This window comes from Uloborus diversus, chromosome 6 (assembly GCF_026930045.1).
Source record: "Uloborus diversus isolate 005 chromosome 6, Udiv.v.3.1, whole genome shotgun sequence".
Taxonomy (NCBI): Eukaryota; Metazoa; Arthropoda; class Arachnida; order Araneae; family Uloboridae; genus Uloborus; species Uloborus diversus.
The window spans coordinates 122,730,253-122,742,816 of NC_072736.1; the positions used below are offsets into that span (position 1 = coordinate 122,730,253).

Below are 12,564 nucleotides of genomic sequence, written 5' to 3' on the forward strand. Positions count from 1 at the left end.
AAGCCTAATTCGCAGTTTCGGAAAGTACGCATTACATAACAATGAATAAAATTTACACTTCGCATTGTTACGACACCATTTTTTAATATATGATAAAATACGTGTGTCATAATTTCAATCATAACAAAAAAATTTAATGAACAGTAAAAAAAATACAAAATATATTGTTTTTTACTGTAACTAAGATTATTAAAATTAGACAATATATTTTGCACAAAACAGGAAAAATATTTGCGCTTAATTTTTGTGAAATACTTGAAGAATATTATAACAATTCATATTTTAAAGCCGCATGAAAAATTTCAAAGAACTGAGCAATGCGCATTGCGCATTTTACACTCTTTAGTAGTGTTAAGTCTTTTATTCTGCTTCGAGCAAACGACACATCTTCGTCTAAATTCTTTGCCAGCATTCTTTTTTTTCAGCGTATAATTTTAGACAGTATCTACTGTATGAAGTACTAAAATAAAAATTATTTATAGTTGTTTCAATGTCGTTTGAAAGATCCATAGATGGATCAGTCATAAATTTAGATATTTCTGCCCCGTAAAGATGACGTGTTCACCATTGCTACACAAATGAATCTAAAAGTAAAACCCCTTTCTAGAATATCTCTCATGAAATCCCATCATAAATGGAATCGAAACTAGAAACATCCATTTCAAAATGAGTATGTGTTTCCCTTTTCATTTGCTAGCACATGTTTATATTTTTTTTCACGAAATCCAATAAATCACAGACACTTGACGGACCCCATTCTGACATCAGAGAGAGAAATACTAATGTTCTAGACCAATCATCTGGACAGAACATGGATAAGTAACGCCATCTGATAGTAAGCATTTTGTTCCGAAATCGAGCCGCACCAGGCTTGGCAGGTTTCTGCCGAGGCGGTAAAAACCACTGGTAGAAACCGGTTAAAACCGGCATGGCAAAAACCCCTTTCTGCCACATTTATGGCAGAAACTGGCAGAAACTCAAAAAAATGACATATGCTGCAATTCCTGACATACAATAGAAAATGTATAAGAAAAATAATTAAATAATACAATTTATTTACAACACTATCACCATTCAAAATCACATTTTACATTGTTTTCACACTGCAGCAGCCTGTAACAAAATAAAAGTCTTGACGCTGTTTCTAAACCTAACCAATTTCCCAATTTGTTGTGCACAAAGGAGAAATTTGAGAAGATTCTTTCAATCCCAACAGAACTAGCTGGAACTATCCTCAAAGAACGAGCAAGATTCACAAAACTTTCATCGATAGCACATTTTTTCAAACTGGACCACCATGCGGTATTTGGAGTAGTTGTTACAATGTGATTGGAAAAATAGGTTTTGGGAAAAGGGGCCGATTTGTTTTGTAAAGCAATGGTATAAGGTACATAATCAGGGTTAATATTTGTGAGTCAAGTTCGGGCACTTTCTTCTTGATGACATGATAAATTTACTCCCAAATACTTTGGATGGAGCATATAGGCGAGTAAATGATTATCAGTAACTGCTTGATTAAGCTCTTTGAGAATAGCTTTATTCAGTTATACTAAGTGTAAAAGACAAGTTCGTACACTTTATATTAAATGCAAACAAAATAATTATAAACAACAAGCTGAAAAATTTGTTACTTACAACATTACAAGGCTAAAATTTCTAACACATAGCAATTTCAACTATGATAAATTTTACTTTGCTTTGGAAATGTCAGTCTTGTTATTTAGCATATTTTTACACTAATTATTAAATAACTATTATATTAAGTTTTTGCAATGACAAAATGGAGTTATATTTTTTATTTTACTTAATTGCCTGTCATTAAGTAATTACTAGAGCTATTAAAAACGTTTTCTAGTTTTTGCCAGTTTTTACCGGTTATAACCAGTTTTTGCCGGCAAAAAGCCAACCCTGAGCCGCACACTAGCGTCGCTCGGATTCTTGAGTAGCATACGCCGGAACGCATATAAGCGTGATCAGGGTGGCGACAGATCAGGGAGATCAGGGAACTTTATCACTCAGGGAAATATCAGGGAATTTCGAAAAAATAACAAAAATTCAGGGAAAATTTATCAAATGAAGGAAAAAAAATTTCTTTGCAAAATGAAGTACTTTTACTCCCTACGAATTTTCCGCCAATTATTTGTTTTAAAAAAGTAAAATTAATGAGGTGTGATTATACAGTGCCACATATTTGTGCATATTTCTTCATCAAAGTCAAAGTATTCAATCTTAGGATGAGCTTCCCAAGATTGCTTCTGTGTCTGTAAAGTTGTTTACTTTACATAGCTTGAATTTTCCTTCCATGCATTCCATGCTACGCAAAATAAACAACCCTACTGGCAAAAAGGAAGCCATCATTAATGACTTTGTTCCATTGCCTTTTCTCATTGTCTTGAAGTAATTAGCTTACTGTTACCACAATTTCAAGAAAGAATGTCTGTTTTTTAAATTAATGCTGAAAAAATCTTAAAAGTTTCACTTGGAATTTTTAATTTAATTGCTAAAATTGAAGTTTGACTTAAAATTAATTTTTTATTTATTTTTCGCCATGGTATTATTCGTTGCCACTTCAGATTACACGAAGGGGTTTTATTTTAGACTTCAAAACTTTTATTTTAAAACCATATGCATATACATTTTGAATTTAATAATTGTTTTTGCATTTTAATGTTGTTTGTTACTAAAGTAATCTAAGATTTTTTTTCGACAACTAATGACATTATTTGAAATTGAGTTGTGTACATAAGTAAATATTTTAATTATTTTTAATAGTTAAAATGCTGCATTCATTCATTAAAACCTTAGTTCTTGATTAGAGAATAGCTGAATATGACTTCTTGTTGAAAGATTTCAATTTGTTTTACATAAATATGTCTATTCTGCCATGTGCAGGTAAAAAGCAGTAACTGCACATTTTTTTTCTTTGCATTTTTGTCATCTATTGTATGTTATCTTTATTTTACATACCCCCTTATTTGGTTTCTGCTGAAAAAGACGCATGAAAAAATTGTCTAATTCCAACATTTTCCTATTGTTAGTACTGAATCCACCACACATTTCTTCAAATATCGTGAAAACTAATTTCTGCAGATACACTTTACATTCTGCACACTGCATTATTATTTACGTAAGTAAAACTACATTACTTCTATACTTTAACTATCACTTGTTATTCTTGCAACAACAATTATACTGCTTGAAAATTCAGTTCAAGATTATCTCCATTTAAATTTTTTAGTTTTATCACGATTAGATATGTCTTTAAGAGTGATTTCAATAATTTCTTAGAATTCTTATGTTAACTGGTTCCTGGAAGTAAAGTGTTTGTTTTAGATTTCCTACAATATTTCTCTGTCGATAATTTAATATACAAATATAATTTAATATAAAAAAAGGAGCATCTTTTCAAAATAGATATTTTAATTAACAGCTTAAACAGTTTTAAACACTGCATTTAATTTAATATGCAATGCTTTTCAGGTAGGGCACAGAAAGGAAACCATTATCACTGGTAATGTAAATCAGGGAAATTTGGTGAACTTAATCAGGGAATAGTCAGGGAACTTTTTTTTCCAGTTTCTGTCGCCACCCTGGTGATTCGGCGGGACGAGCAGCCGCCGCTGATGCAAACGTGCGTCGTTCGTCCCGAACGGGTTAAGAGAAAAAAAAATGTCCCACCCCCCTCATTTTCTCAAATTGTGTTTTTCTCGCTGTTTTTTTTTTTTTTTTTTTTTTTTTTTTTTTTTTTTTTTTTTTTTTAAATGAGCTCCCCCTATTCAATTTCAAAAGTGGCTAAATAGAAAATTACTCCAAGTAATTTAGATTATTACTTTATATTTAGGTTGCTGCTAGCTTCTTGGCTGAGCAGGATGATCAATCAAATGATTTTGAAGCATCTATAATGGATAAGAGAAAAATAATGGGTCTCCAAGAGTCTGTTGCCGAAAATACAAATGATGGTAATGAAGTACAAAAGAGTTCTTTATTTTTTTAATAATGCTTTAAGCTTTCTTTTTTTTTTTTTAAACGTTTATTATTGAGTTTCCTGTTATATATTTTCTAAAAATTCTGTGAAAAACATTTTGGAGTTTGTCATCAATTGCCTGTTCTTGATCCTTTAAGTAATTTGTTTATTTTTTGTATGATTTCCTTGACTTGATTTTGTGTTACTATGAGTAGTTGATTACTTTAAGTAGTTTTTAGATATTAAGCTATCTTCTTTTGTTTCAGTAGCTGAAAAAAAGAAAAAACTGGATATGTTTTCCGAAGCGGATAACTTGTTGTCTGATCTTGTAAGTTACTAGTGCTACTTTTTAAATTTGAATTTTTCTTCTTATAACTTTCTTAAAAACTTTTCTGAAATTTGTATGTTTTAGGGTCCCGGGGCTTCATGCCTGATTTCAGCAACTGGGCAAGAAAACCCAAACCTAACAGATAACTGGGATGATGCTGAGGGATACTATCGTAAGTCGCATGAAATGTTTTGTTTGTTGAGTATTAAAATTGGTATTTAAAAAAATACTTATAAAATATAATATTAGGAAGTACAATGCCAAAATATTATTGCATTTTCCTCTTCCATTAAAAATTTGAAGGAAGGTATCTTTATTAAAAAAGTTGTAGGGGATATTCATTGCAAGGAATATTATCTATTGCTTGTGTATTTCATACCTGGTTTAAATGTAGTAAAACCTAACTGCGATAATATCCAATACGAGAATGAATCTCGATTCAACTAGGCCCTAATGAATTTACATCAGTTAAATAATGTTTATATTTTTATTTTGTAAAACTATGTTTTTCTCAAAAACAACATTTTTCCTGTCCCTCCTTAAAGATAAATAAGTTTTAAATATTGCAAAAAGAACAAAACTTTTTCCTAAAGGTCCCTAATTTTGAAATGAACTCCTGCAAAACTCTGTACTTTTAATTTTCAAATTTAAGTGTGAAACCATGAAAAGAAAATGTGCTAAAATGGTAGTTATACATTTTTTTAACTTATATCACAATTAACTTTTATCATGATAAAAGTTAATCATCAATTGCACAAATAATTCAAAAACTTGTCAGTTTCCTTTTTCTTTACATTTAACTTTTATGTTGTTTCTATTTGTGATGAATTTTAGAAAAAAAAAGTTTTTACTGTGCATAACTTATTCTTTAAATTATATTTTCAGGTGTGAGAATAGGTGAAGTTCTTGATACAAGGTACACAGTATATGGCTATACTGGCCAGGGTGTATTTAGTAATGTAATTAGAGCTAGGGATATGGCCCGAGGAAATCAAGATGTTGCCATCAAAATAATAAGAAATAATGAAATAATGTGAGTTTTTTCCCCATATGTTTTTAAATTTTACTAATGTTTAATTTTGTGTTTTTTATTCTGAGTATTTGAGTACTTCCTACTGAGTTTCAAAACTTTGGTTTAGATTCTGAATTTCAAACATAAAAGAGGGTTCAACAACCTCAGGAAAAAGATATTTGAAATAGACTAAAAAGAGAACTATTAAGTTCCTCAGGAAAATAAGTTTTTTTTCAACCTCATATAAGTTTTAGTTTTCATTCATTCAAAAGATAAAATAGAAGTTTAATGCTTCCGCTTTTCACAATTTTACATAAAAATAAATGATATTAAATGTAAAAATTCCGCAGTTTCTCCAAACAACTTTTAAATCTGAGAAGTAAACTGTGCCTTTTTATACAGAAAAAGTAATGAAGTCAACATTATTAAACCAAACTGGGGAGATAATTGTGCATTTCTTTTTCTTTTGCCAAAATAAGGACAATTTTGAATGAAAATTTTGATTATCTAAACTAGTGTTCACTCTAAAAAAAAAAGGGCAGGGTGCTGACATTTGAAAGGGGCATTTTTTTTAAAAAGGGCACTATTTCACCGCAGTGTCCCCCCCCCCACCCAAGACCAATGATGCACCACTCAAAAAGTACTGAGTGCCCCCCCCCCCCTACAAAAAAAATTAAGAGAAATAACACTTAAAACACGTGAAATACACCGCCAGCTCAGTCATTTCCAGCCGAGGACTGCAATTTCGTGCTTATTAGCACTCATCAGCCCGGCATAGGAAAGTGACTGAGCTGGAGATGGAAAACCTCTTATGGAAGCCAAGAGTTCGAAACAAACTGGTAGCTAAGATAGAATTAGCAGACCAGACGAGTGACCGAAGCAATGGTTCGGTTCAACTCGAAGATTGAACGTGAGGCAAGGTATATTCACTTAATACTTACTTAAACACCTTGCAAAAATTCAAACAGTCTAGTCTGCACCATGACCCCCCCCCCCCACCCCCTTGATCGCCGTCACCACTGACTTTAGTATTAAATATGATTACAGAAAATGCACTTGTCTTCAGAATAGGGTTAGCTCACCCCCCCCCCCCCCCACACACACACAAATGCCAACTAAGCTAAGCACATTTTCCACACTCCATAGGAACATTTAGCTAATGCTAAAACTTGGCTTTGGGTGTTTTTCAACACTTTTCAGGCCATAATTTTAACTACCTAAAAGAGTAAAAAAAAATTCTAGGCATTTCAAAAGCCTTTGAATTTCAATTTAAGAAGAACAGTATTTAATTACTGATCTCCCCTTCCTAACAAAGAAACTGCCTAGTAATGTGCATTGTGCCATTAAGTATTTTAGTAGACATCAAAATTTTGATGAGTGTAAATTCTCCTTTTTTAAATATATTACACTTCAAATAGAATAATTAACTTAAAATACTGTGTGCCAGTGCTTCAAAAATGCAGTGATAGCAAGTTGCAAAACTAAAAAGACTTTATTTCAGCTTTATTTCCTAGTCTTGGAGTTCAAATTCATAACACAAATGTGTTGGCAGATGTATGCGCTCCTAAATGCAATGCATAAGCAGCTTGGGCCAAGCTAAGATTTTTTTAAGATAAATAAAGACCTTTGTGCTGTTGTGCTGAACAGTAAAGTAAGACAAAACAACGTAAGCAGAAGCACAAATTTGTAAATTACAGCAGACACGTGTTTCGGCGTTACAGGGAACGCCTTTTTCAATGCAAAAAATAATGAGCTTATGGATGAAAAGACATCCGACAAAAGCCAAGAGCAGATAAGCATGCAGCTTAAAAGATAAAAACAGCGGATTAGCCAAACACCAATGACAAAGTTATAAACCGATCCGGAACCAATAGGAATGCAAGCAAAGGCCAAGAGCTTTCTCTTAGGTACGAACCCAGATTGAAAGAATTCAATTGGACAAAGATTAAGCCGAAGCTTAAACAAAAAGAAAAGAAATTGACAGTAACCGTGAACAGCAAATAAAGGAAAGCTGAATGGAAAACCATGAAATAAAATAAACAAACAAAAAATATTCGAAAAAAGGAAAAATATCTATCTTCCTTTGTTTATTTTTACCTTTTTGTCTTGATTGACGGTTCCCTGTTTCGTACCCCCCCCCCCCCCCCCCCCCCCCCCCCCCCATTTTCTTCTATTTATCTTTATTTTTCCTTTTTTCGAATATTTTTTGTTTCTGATTATTTTATTTCATGGTTTTCCATTCAGCTTTCCTTTCTTGCGGTTCACGGTTACTGACAATTTCTTTTCTTTTTGTTTAAGCTTCGGCTTAATCTTTGTCCAATTGAATTCTTTCAATCTGGGTTTGTACCTAAGAGAAAGCTCTTGGCCTTTTGCTTGCATTCCTATTGGTTCCGGATCGGTTTATAACTTTGTCATTGGTGTTTGGCTAATCCGCTGTTTTTATCTTTTGAGCTGCATGCTTATCTGCTCTTGGCTTTTGTCGGATGTCTTTTCATCCATAAGCTCATTATTTTTTGCATTGAAAAAGGCGTTCCCTGTAACGCCGAAACACGTGTCTGCTGTAATTTACAAATTTGTGCTTCTGCTTACGTTGTTTTGTCTTACTTTAAGATTTTTTTCTCAGACAATTTTTGTGAAAATTTAATATTTCGGCATTTTAATTTTGTGATTTTTTTTAAAAATCAATTGTATAATATTTATAAAAGAAAAAGAAACAGTGCAAGATTATTTTTGTTAGAAAAAAGCAAAAGTATGTCAAAAGTATGCTTTTTATTATGTCAATAAGTGTTTTAAATAATCTGTTATATGAATCACACACACACACACACACACACACGCATACAAAGATAATAAAAATACTTAGCAAAAAGGAACGAATTGAATGAACGCCCTGTCAATGCGATGTTTCCATTTTAAACGGCTTTTTAGGGGGGGGCTGGGGATGGAGGTTTAAAATCCAAGATATTTAAAAAATACCCTTGCATTTTAGCCCAGTAAGCTTTGTACTATGTTCTTCTTAGGAAACAATCAGAAAGTTAACTTTCCAGAAACAGATGTGAAAAGATTGCTACAGAATCACTAGCAATGCGCTAAAATTAGCTAAGCCTAATTTCCAGGTGCAGACAAAAAACGGACACAAAGGGCTGAGATGTAAGAAAAATGTCCTATTCCCTCTCTCATTATTGATTCTCAAAAGATCAAGGATGGGAAGGAATGAAACAAAGATCTCTCCATTCCCAGAAGACCCTACTCCTTCCCACAACCTTTCAAAAAACCACCCTCAGTAGAAGGGAAGAACATGCCTTTGTTTCCTACTGATAAGCCTGTTTGAATTCTGAGAATCTCATCCCCTCTTTGCCTAGGTGTTTGCTTCCCCTTTTGTTTATGGGGCCGTTTTCAGGGTGAAATTCTGGGAACAAGGATAAGACATGGGCGTTTTTACAGATGATCGCTGGACAAATAAAATTGCCCCGATATCGCGGCAGGTGGAAACGATGGTTGAGGCATCTTTTTAAAACACAGGGTGCAATTTCTTATTTTTGAAAAGGGCGGGGCGCATTTCGCGATCTAAAAGAAGGGCAGGGCGCATTCTGCTGATATGTGTTAGATTTTTAATTTAAACTTTCACAAAAAGTGAAGGAATCACTTAATTTGAAAAAAAAAAAAAAAAAACATTAAAAATACGTTTTTGCATCATGCAGAACCAATCCTTTTTCGATGTAAACATTGCATCACGTTGTGACGTCATTTGTGCAATCGGTCGCGATAACTCAGTCAAATGAATGGACTTTTGGGTGAACCGAGTCACCAGTTCATTGTATCTTATAACTGCGAGAGTTTTTTTTTAGATTGAGTTACTTTTTGATTGGCAACATATCTTTAACTTTCTTGCATTGGCAACACATCTTGTGTTTTGCATATTCTTAATTTGAAAGCCATGTGAAGACTTTAAATACTTTGAGCGATCTTTTTCGCTTTCTCTCTCACCTTTCATAGCCGTAATGTGTTGCACGTAGTAATTTATCGTGATGTCTGCCAGTGCTCTTTACTCCTGGCAGGGCGTAATACAACGTGATGTCAATTTTAAAGTTATAAAACGCCTTTAGGCCTATTTTTGTGTGTTACGGTAATGCCTTATATTCCTTGGAATCAGCATGTTCGTAAACTGAATGTTTCGTTGTATAATAGCGGCTAATATTTGTTTATTTTTCAAAATGTTTTTTAAATATCAATGAAGATGTTGTTCGACAACTTTAGAAATCTTTTGAAGATAATAAATACAGATTTTCCTTGAGGAAAAATGCTCCACGTGTTTTTCTTTTTCTTCAACTTCAGGCTGTGGACATGTTTTGCAAGTTCACTTCTACTAGCGGTGTAGTAAGTCTAATTTCACTACACTTAATGCTCACAAGTGGTTATGGGCCCAGGTCACCTGGACTTCGCAATTGCTGGCCATAAGCTGAAGAACTTGGAAAATTTAAATTTTTATGCTCTGAAGAATTTTTAAACATTGTGAATTTTTGAAAGTATGGAAGTCCCTACAATACCTTTACTAAATGCCAATAATTGGAATACCTGGAAGAGAAACATACAAGTTGTCCTGCATCATTCGGGCAGCTGGGAATTCATCGAAGCTGACGAAAAAGATGAAAAAGAAAAGAAACTTGAAGAAGAAAAATTGACGTTCCGAGATAAAGCGGAAATAAATCTTAGAAGAACTCGAGCGTATATTACTATTTATCAGTTCCTGTCAGAAGAATTCAAGCCTCTCATCGAATGCACTACTGAAGGAAAGATAGCTTGGGAAATCCTGTGCAAGTATTTTGAACCCGACACCCGTGCCAGATTGATATCCTTGTTGGATAAATTTTTTCAAGTCAAGTTTCAAGAAGGTGAGACTGTTGGTCTTTTCATCTGCCGAGTGAAAGCAGCTGCGTCACAATTAAAAGAAGTTGGCCATGCGATGTCCGACCTTTACATAGGTTTCCAGTATATCCGGAGCTTACCCCCTGAATTCGCATCCATAGTACAGCAAATCTACCGATGGTCTGACATGGACTTTACTCCATTAAAAATAGAACAAGAACTGTTGCTCGAAGCAAATAGAATTTCTGAAATGAACATTCCACTACAGGCACCTGCTGTGTATGTGACCGTTCCCAATTCGCTACCTGCCAGTAAGATCCATCCTTGTAAAAGTAGTTGTAAACCTGTGTCAAATTTTAGTAAAAATAGATTTAAAGGGAAATGTAATTTTTGTGGGATTTTTGGGCATAAAAAGGTTGATTGTTTTAAATTTAAGGCAAAGTTAAATTCTAAAAATTTATCTCAAGGGTCTTCTAATTCTCAACATAATGTGAGTGAAATTAATGAGTCAGAAGCTTTGAATATTACTTCATCTGATTCAGATATAACGTGGATTGCCGATTCTGGAGCTACGTCACATGTCACTAAAAATAAAAATCTTTTCTCTGATTTTAGGCCGGTTGATAACTTAAAAATGTCTATGGCTGTTGACGGTAAACAAAGCAATATTTTAGGGGTTGGTACAATTCAATTGTTGGTCAAAATTAATGGTAAACATAGGAAAATTATCTTGAAAGATGTTTTGTACAATCCTGAAATCCGTCGTAATTTATTGTCATTATCTAAATTGGAACAGGAAGGTAACAAATTTGTTGGTCATAATACCATTCTTAAAGTTTATGATAAAAATTGGAATCAATTATTTTATGCAAAGCGTAGAAATGACATAAATTTATATTTCTTTAAGCCTAATAGATATTTGTATTTGAAAAATAGTGAACATTGTGATAATTCTAAGCCTGTTTGTAACATTTCTGAAAAAATTGGTAAAATTTCACCTGAAGATTTATGGCACAAGAGATATTGTCACATTAATTATGAATATATTTCTAGAACTAGCAAAAACAATAGTGTTAGAGGTCTTCCTGAATTGAATAAAAATGTTAACTATTGGGAAATTTGTAAATATACTAAAGCTAGGAGTATTTCTTTTAAATCGATTGGGGCCGTGAGATCTTCTAAACCTTTAGAGCTTATACACATGGATGTAGGTGAAGTCCCAAATTTAACTTTGAGGGGAGAGAAATATTATTTATCCATTATGGACGATTTTTCAAAATGCGTAGCTGTATACCCTATGAAATTGAAGTCGGATGTTTTCAATATTTTTGTAAGATTTTTAAATCGTAATGAAAGGCTTTTAGGGAGGAAAATTAAATCAATTCGTACAGATGGGGGGAAAGAATTTTGCAATCAAAATTTTGAAATTTTCTTGAATAACCGTGGCATTAGGCATGAGAAAACTAATCCCTACACACCGATGATGAATGGCATAATTGAACGATATAACCAGACATTAATGGGGGGAGTTAGAGCACTTTTAAAAGAGAGTAACTTACCTTCGAAATTCTGGGGGGAAGCTGCATTTTGTTTTTCTTATGTTTGGAATAGGTCTTGTCATGGGAGCAATCATACCCCATTTGAACTGTTTTTCAATTAAAAGCCTAACGTGAAACATCTCAAAACTTTTGGCTGTTTAACTTTTGTAAATGTTCCAAGCCAGAAAAGAAAGAAATTGGACGATAAATCTAAACCAGGAATTTTGTTAGGTTACGCTCAAAATACTAGAGGTTATCGTGTCTGGCTGGAAAACAAACGAAGAATCATAGAAACATGTAATGTCAGTTTTGATGAGGGAACTAAAGGGGCAGATGTTGTACTAGGTTCTGGATCAAGTAGTCCAAGGGTTATCAAATACTTACCTGACAATTTTGATGATGAATATCCTGTAACTTCAAATCTGGGAGTGGATGAGCTTTCCAGTGATAGTCCTAGTGAAGAATTAAAACCTTGTTCTGAAATTAATTGGTTGCGTTAAGCTGTTCCTAGACCATCAGGTGATAGAACTGATATTTACTATAGGATTGAAGGTTTAAATATTCGCTTACGTTCTTTAAATGAAGTAATTAAATATTGTAATGATAACAAAATTGAATTTTATGAATCATATTTTGACTTTTCAGGCAAAAATTTAAAAGAGGGAAAGGTAATTGAAATTTTAGAGGGAAATCTTGCTGAAATTAAACTTCCATTAAATTTTAAAGAAGCCATTAATTCTAGGGAATCTAAACATTGGGTTAACGCGATGGATCAGGAAATACAAACCATATATAATCGCGGTGTATGGGAGTTAGTGGATCCACCTGAACATAGTAAAATTTTGGGAAATCGGTG

General features: G+C 33.2%; 1 protein-coding gene across 4 annotated transcripts in view; it reads left to right on the forward strand.

The window, feature by feature from the left end:
* The window catches only part of LOC129224693 (serine/threonine-protein kinase PRP4 homolog), a 52,513-nt gene that overhangs the window by 21,756 nt on the left and 18,193 nt on the right, over positions 1-12,564 (forward strand). For 3 of the 4 annotated variants that reach the window (XR_008580706.1, XR_008580707.1, XM_054859240.1), the window contains exons 7-10: positions 3,842-3,959; positions 4,231-4,292; positions 4,377-4,464; positions 5,178-5,325. Coding sequence is in view for 1 of the 4 variants with exons in the window: in XM_054859240.1 (XP_054715215.1) it covers positions 3,842-3,959; positions 4,231-4,292; positions 4,377-4,464; positions 5,178-5,325 (416 nt within the window). In the remaining 3 variants the exon portion in view is untranslated. The remainder of the gene's footprint in view (positions 1-3,841; positions 3,960-4,230; positions 4,293-4,376; positions 4,465-5,177; positions 5,326-12,564) is intronic. The other variant, XR_008580708.1, reaches the window with a different exon arrangement.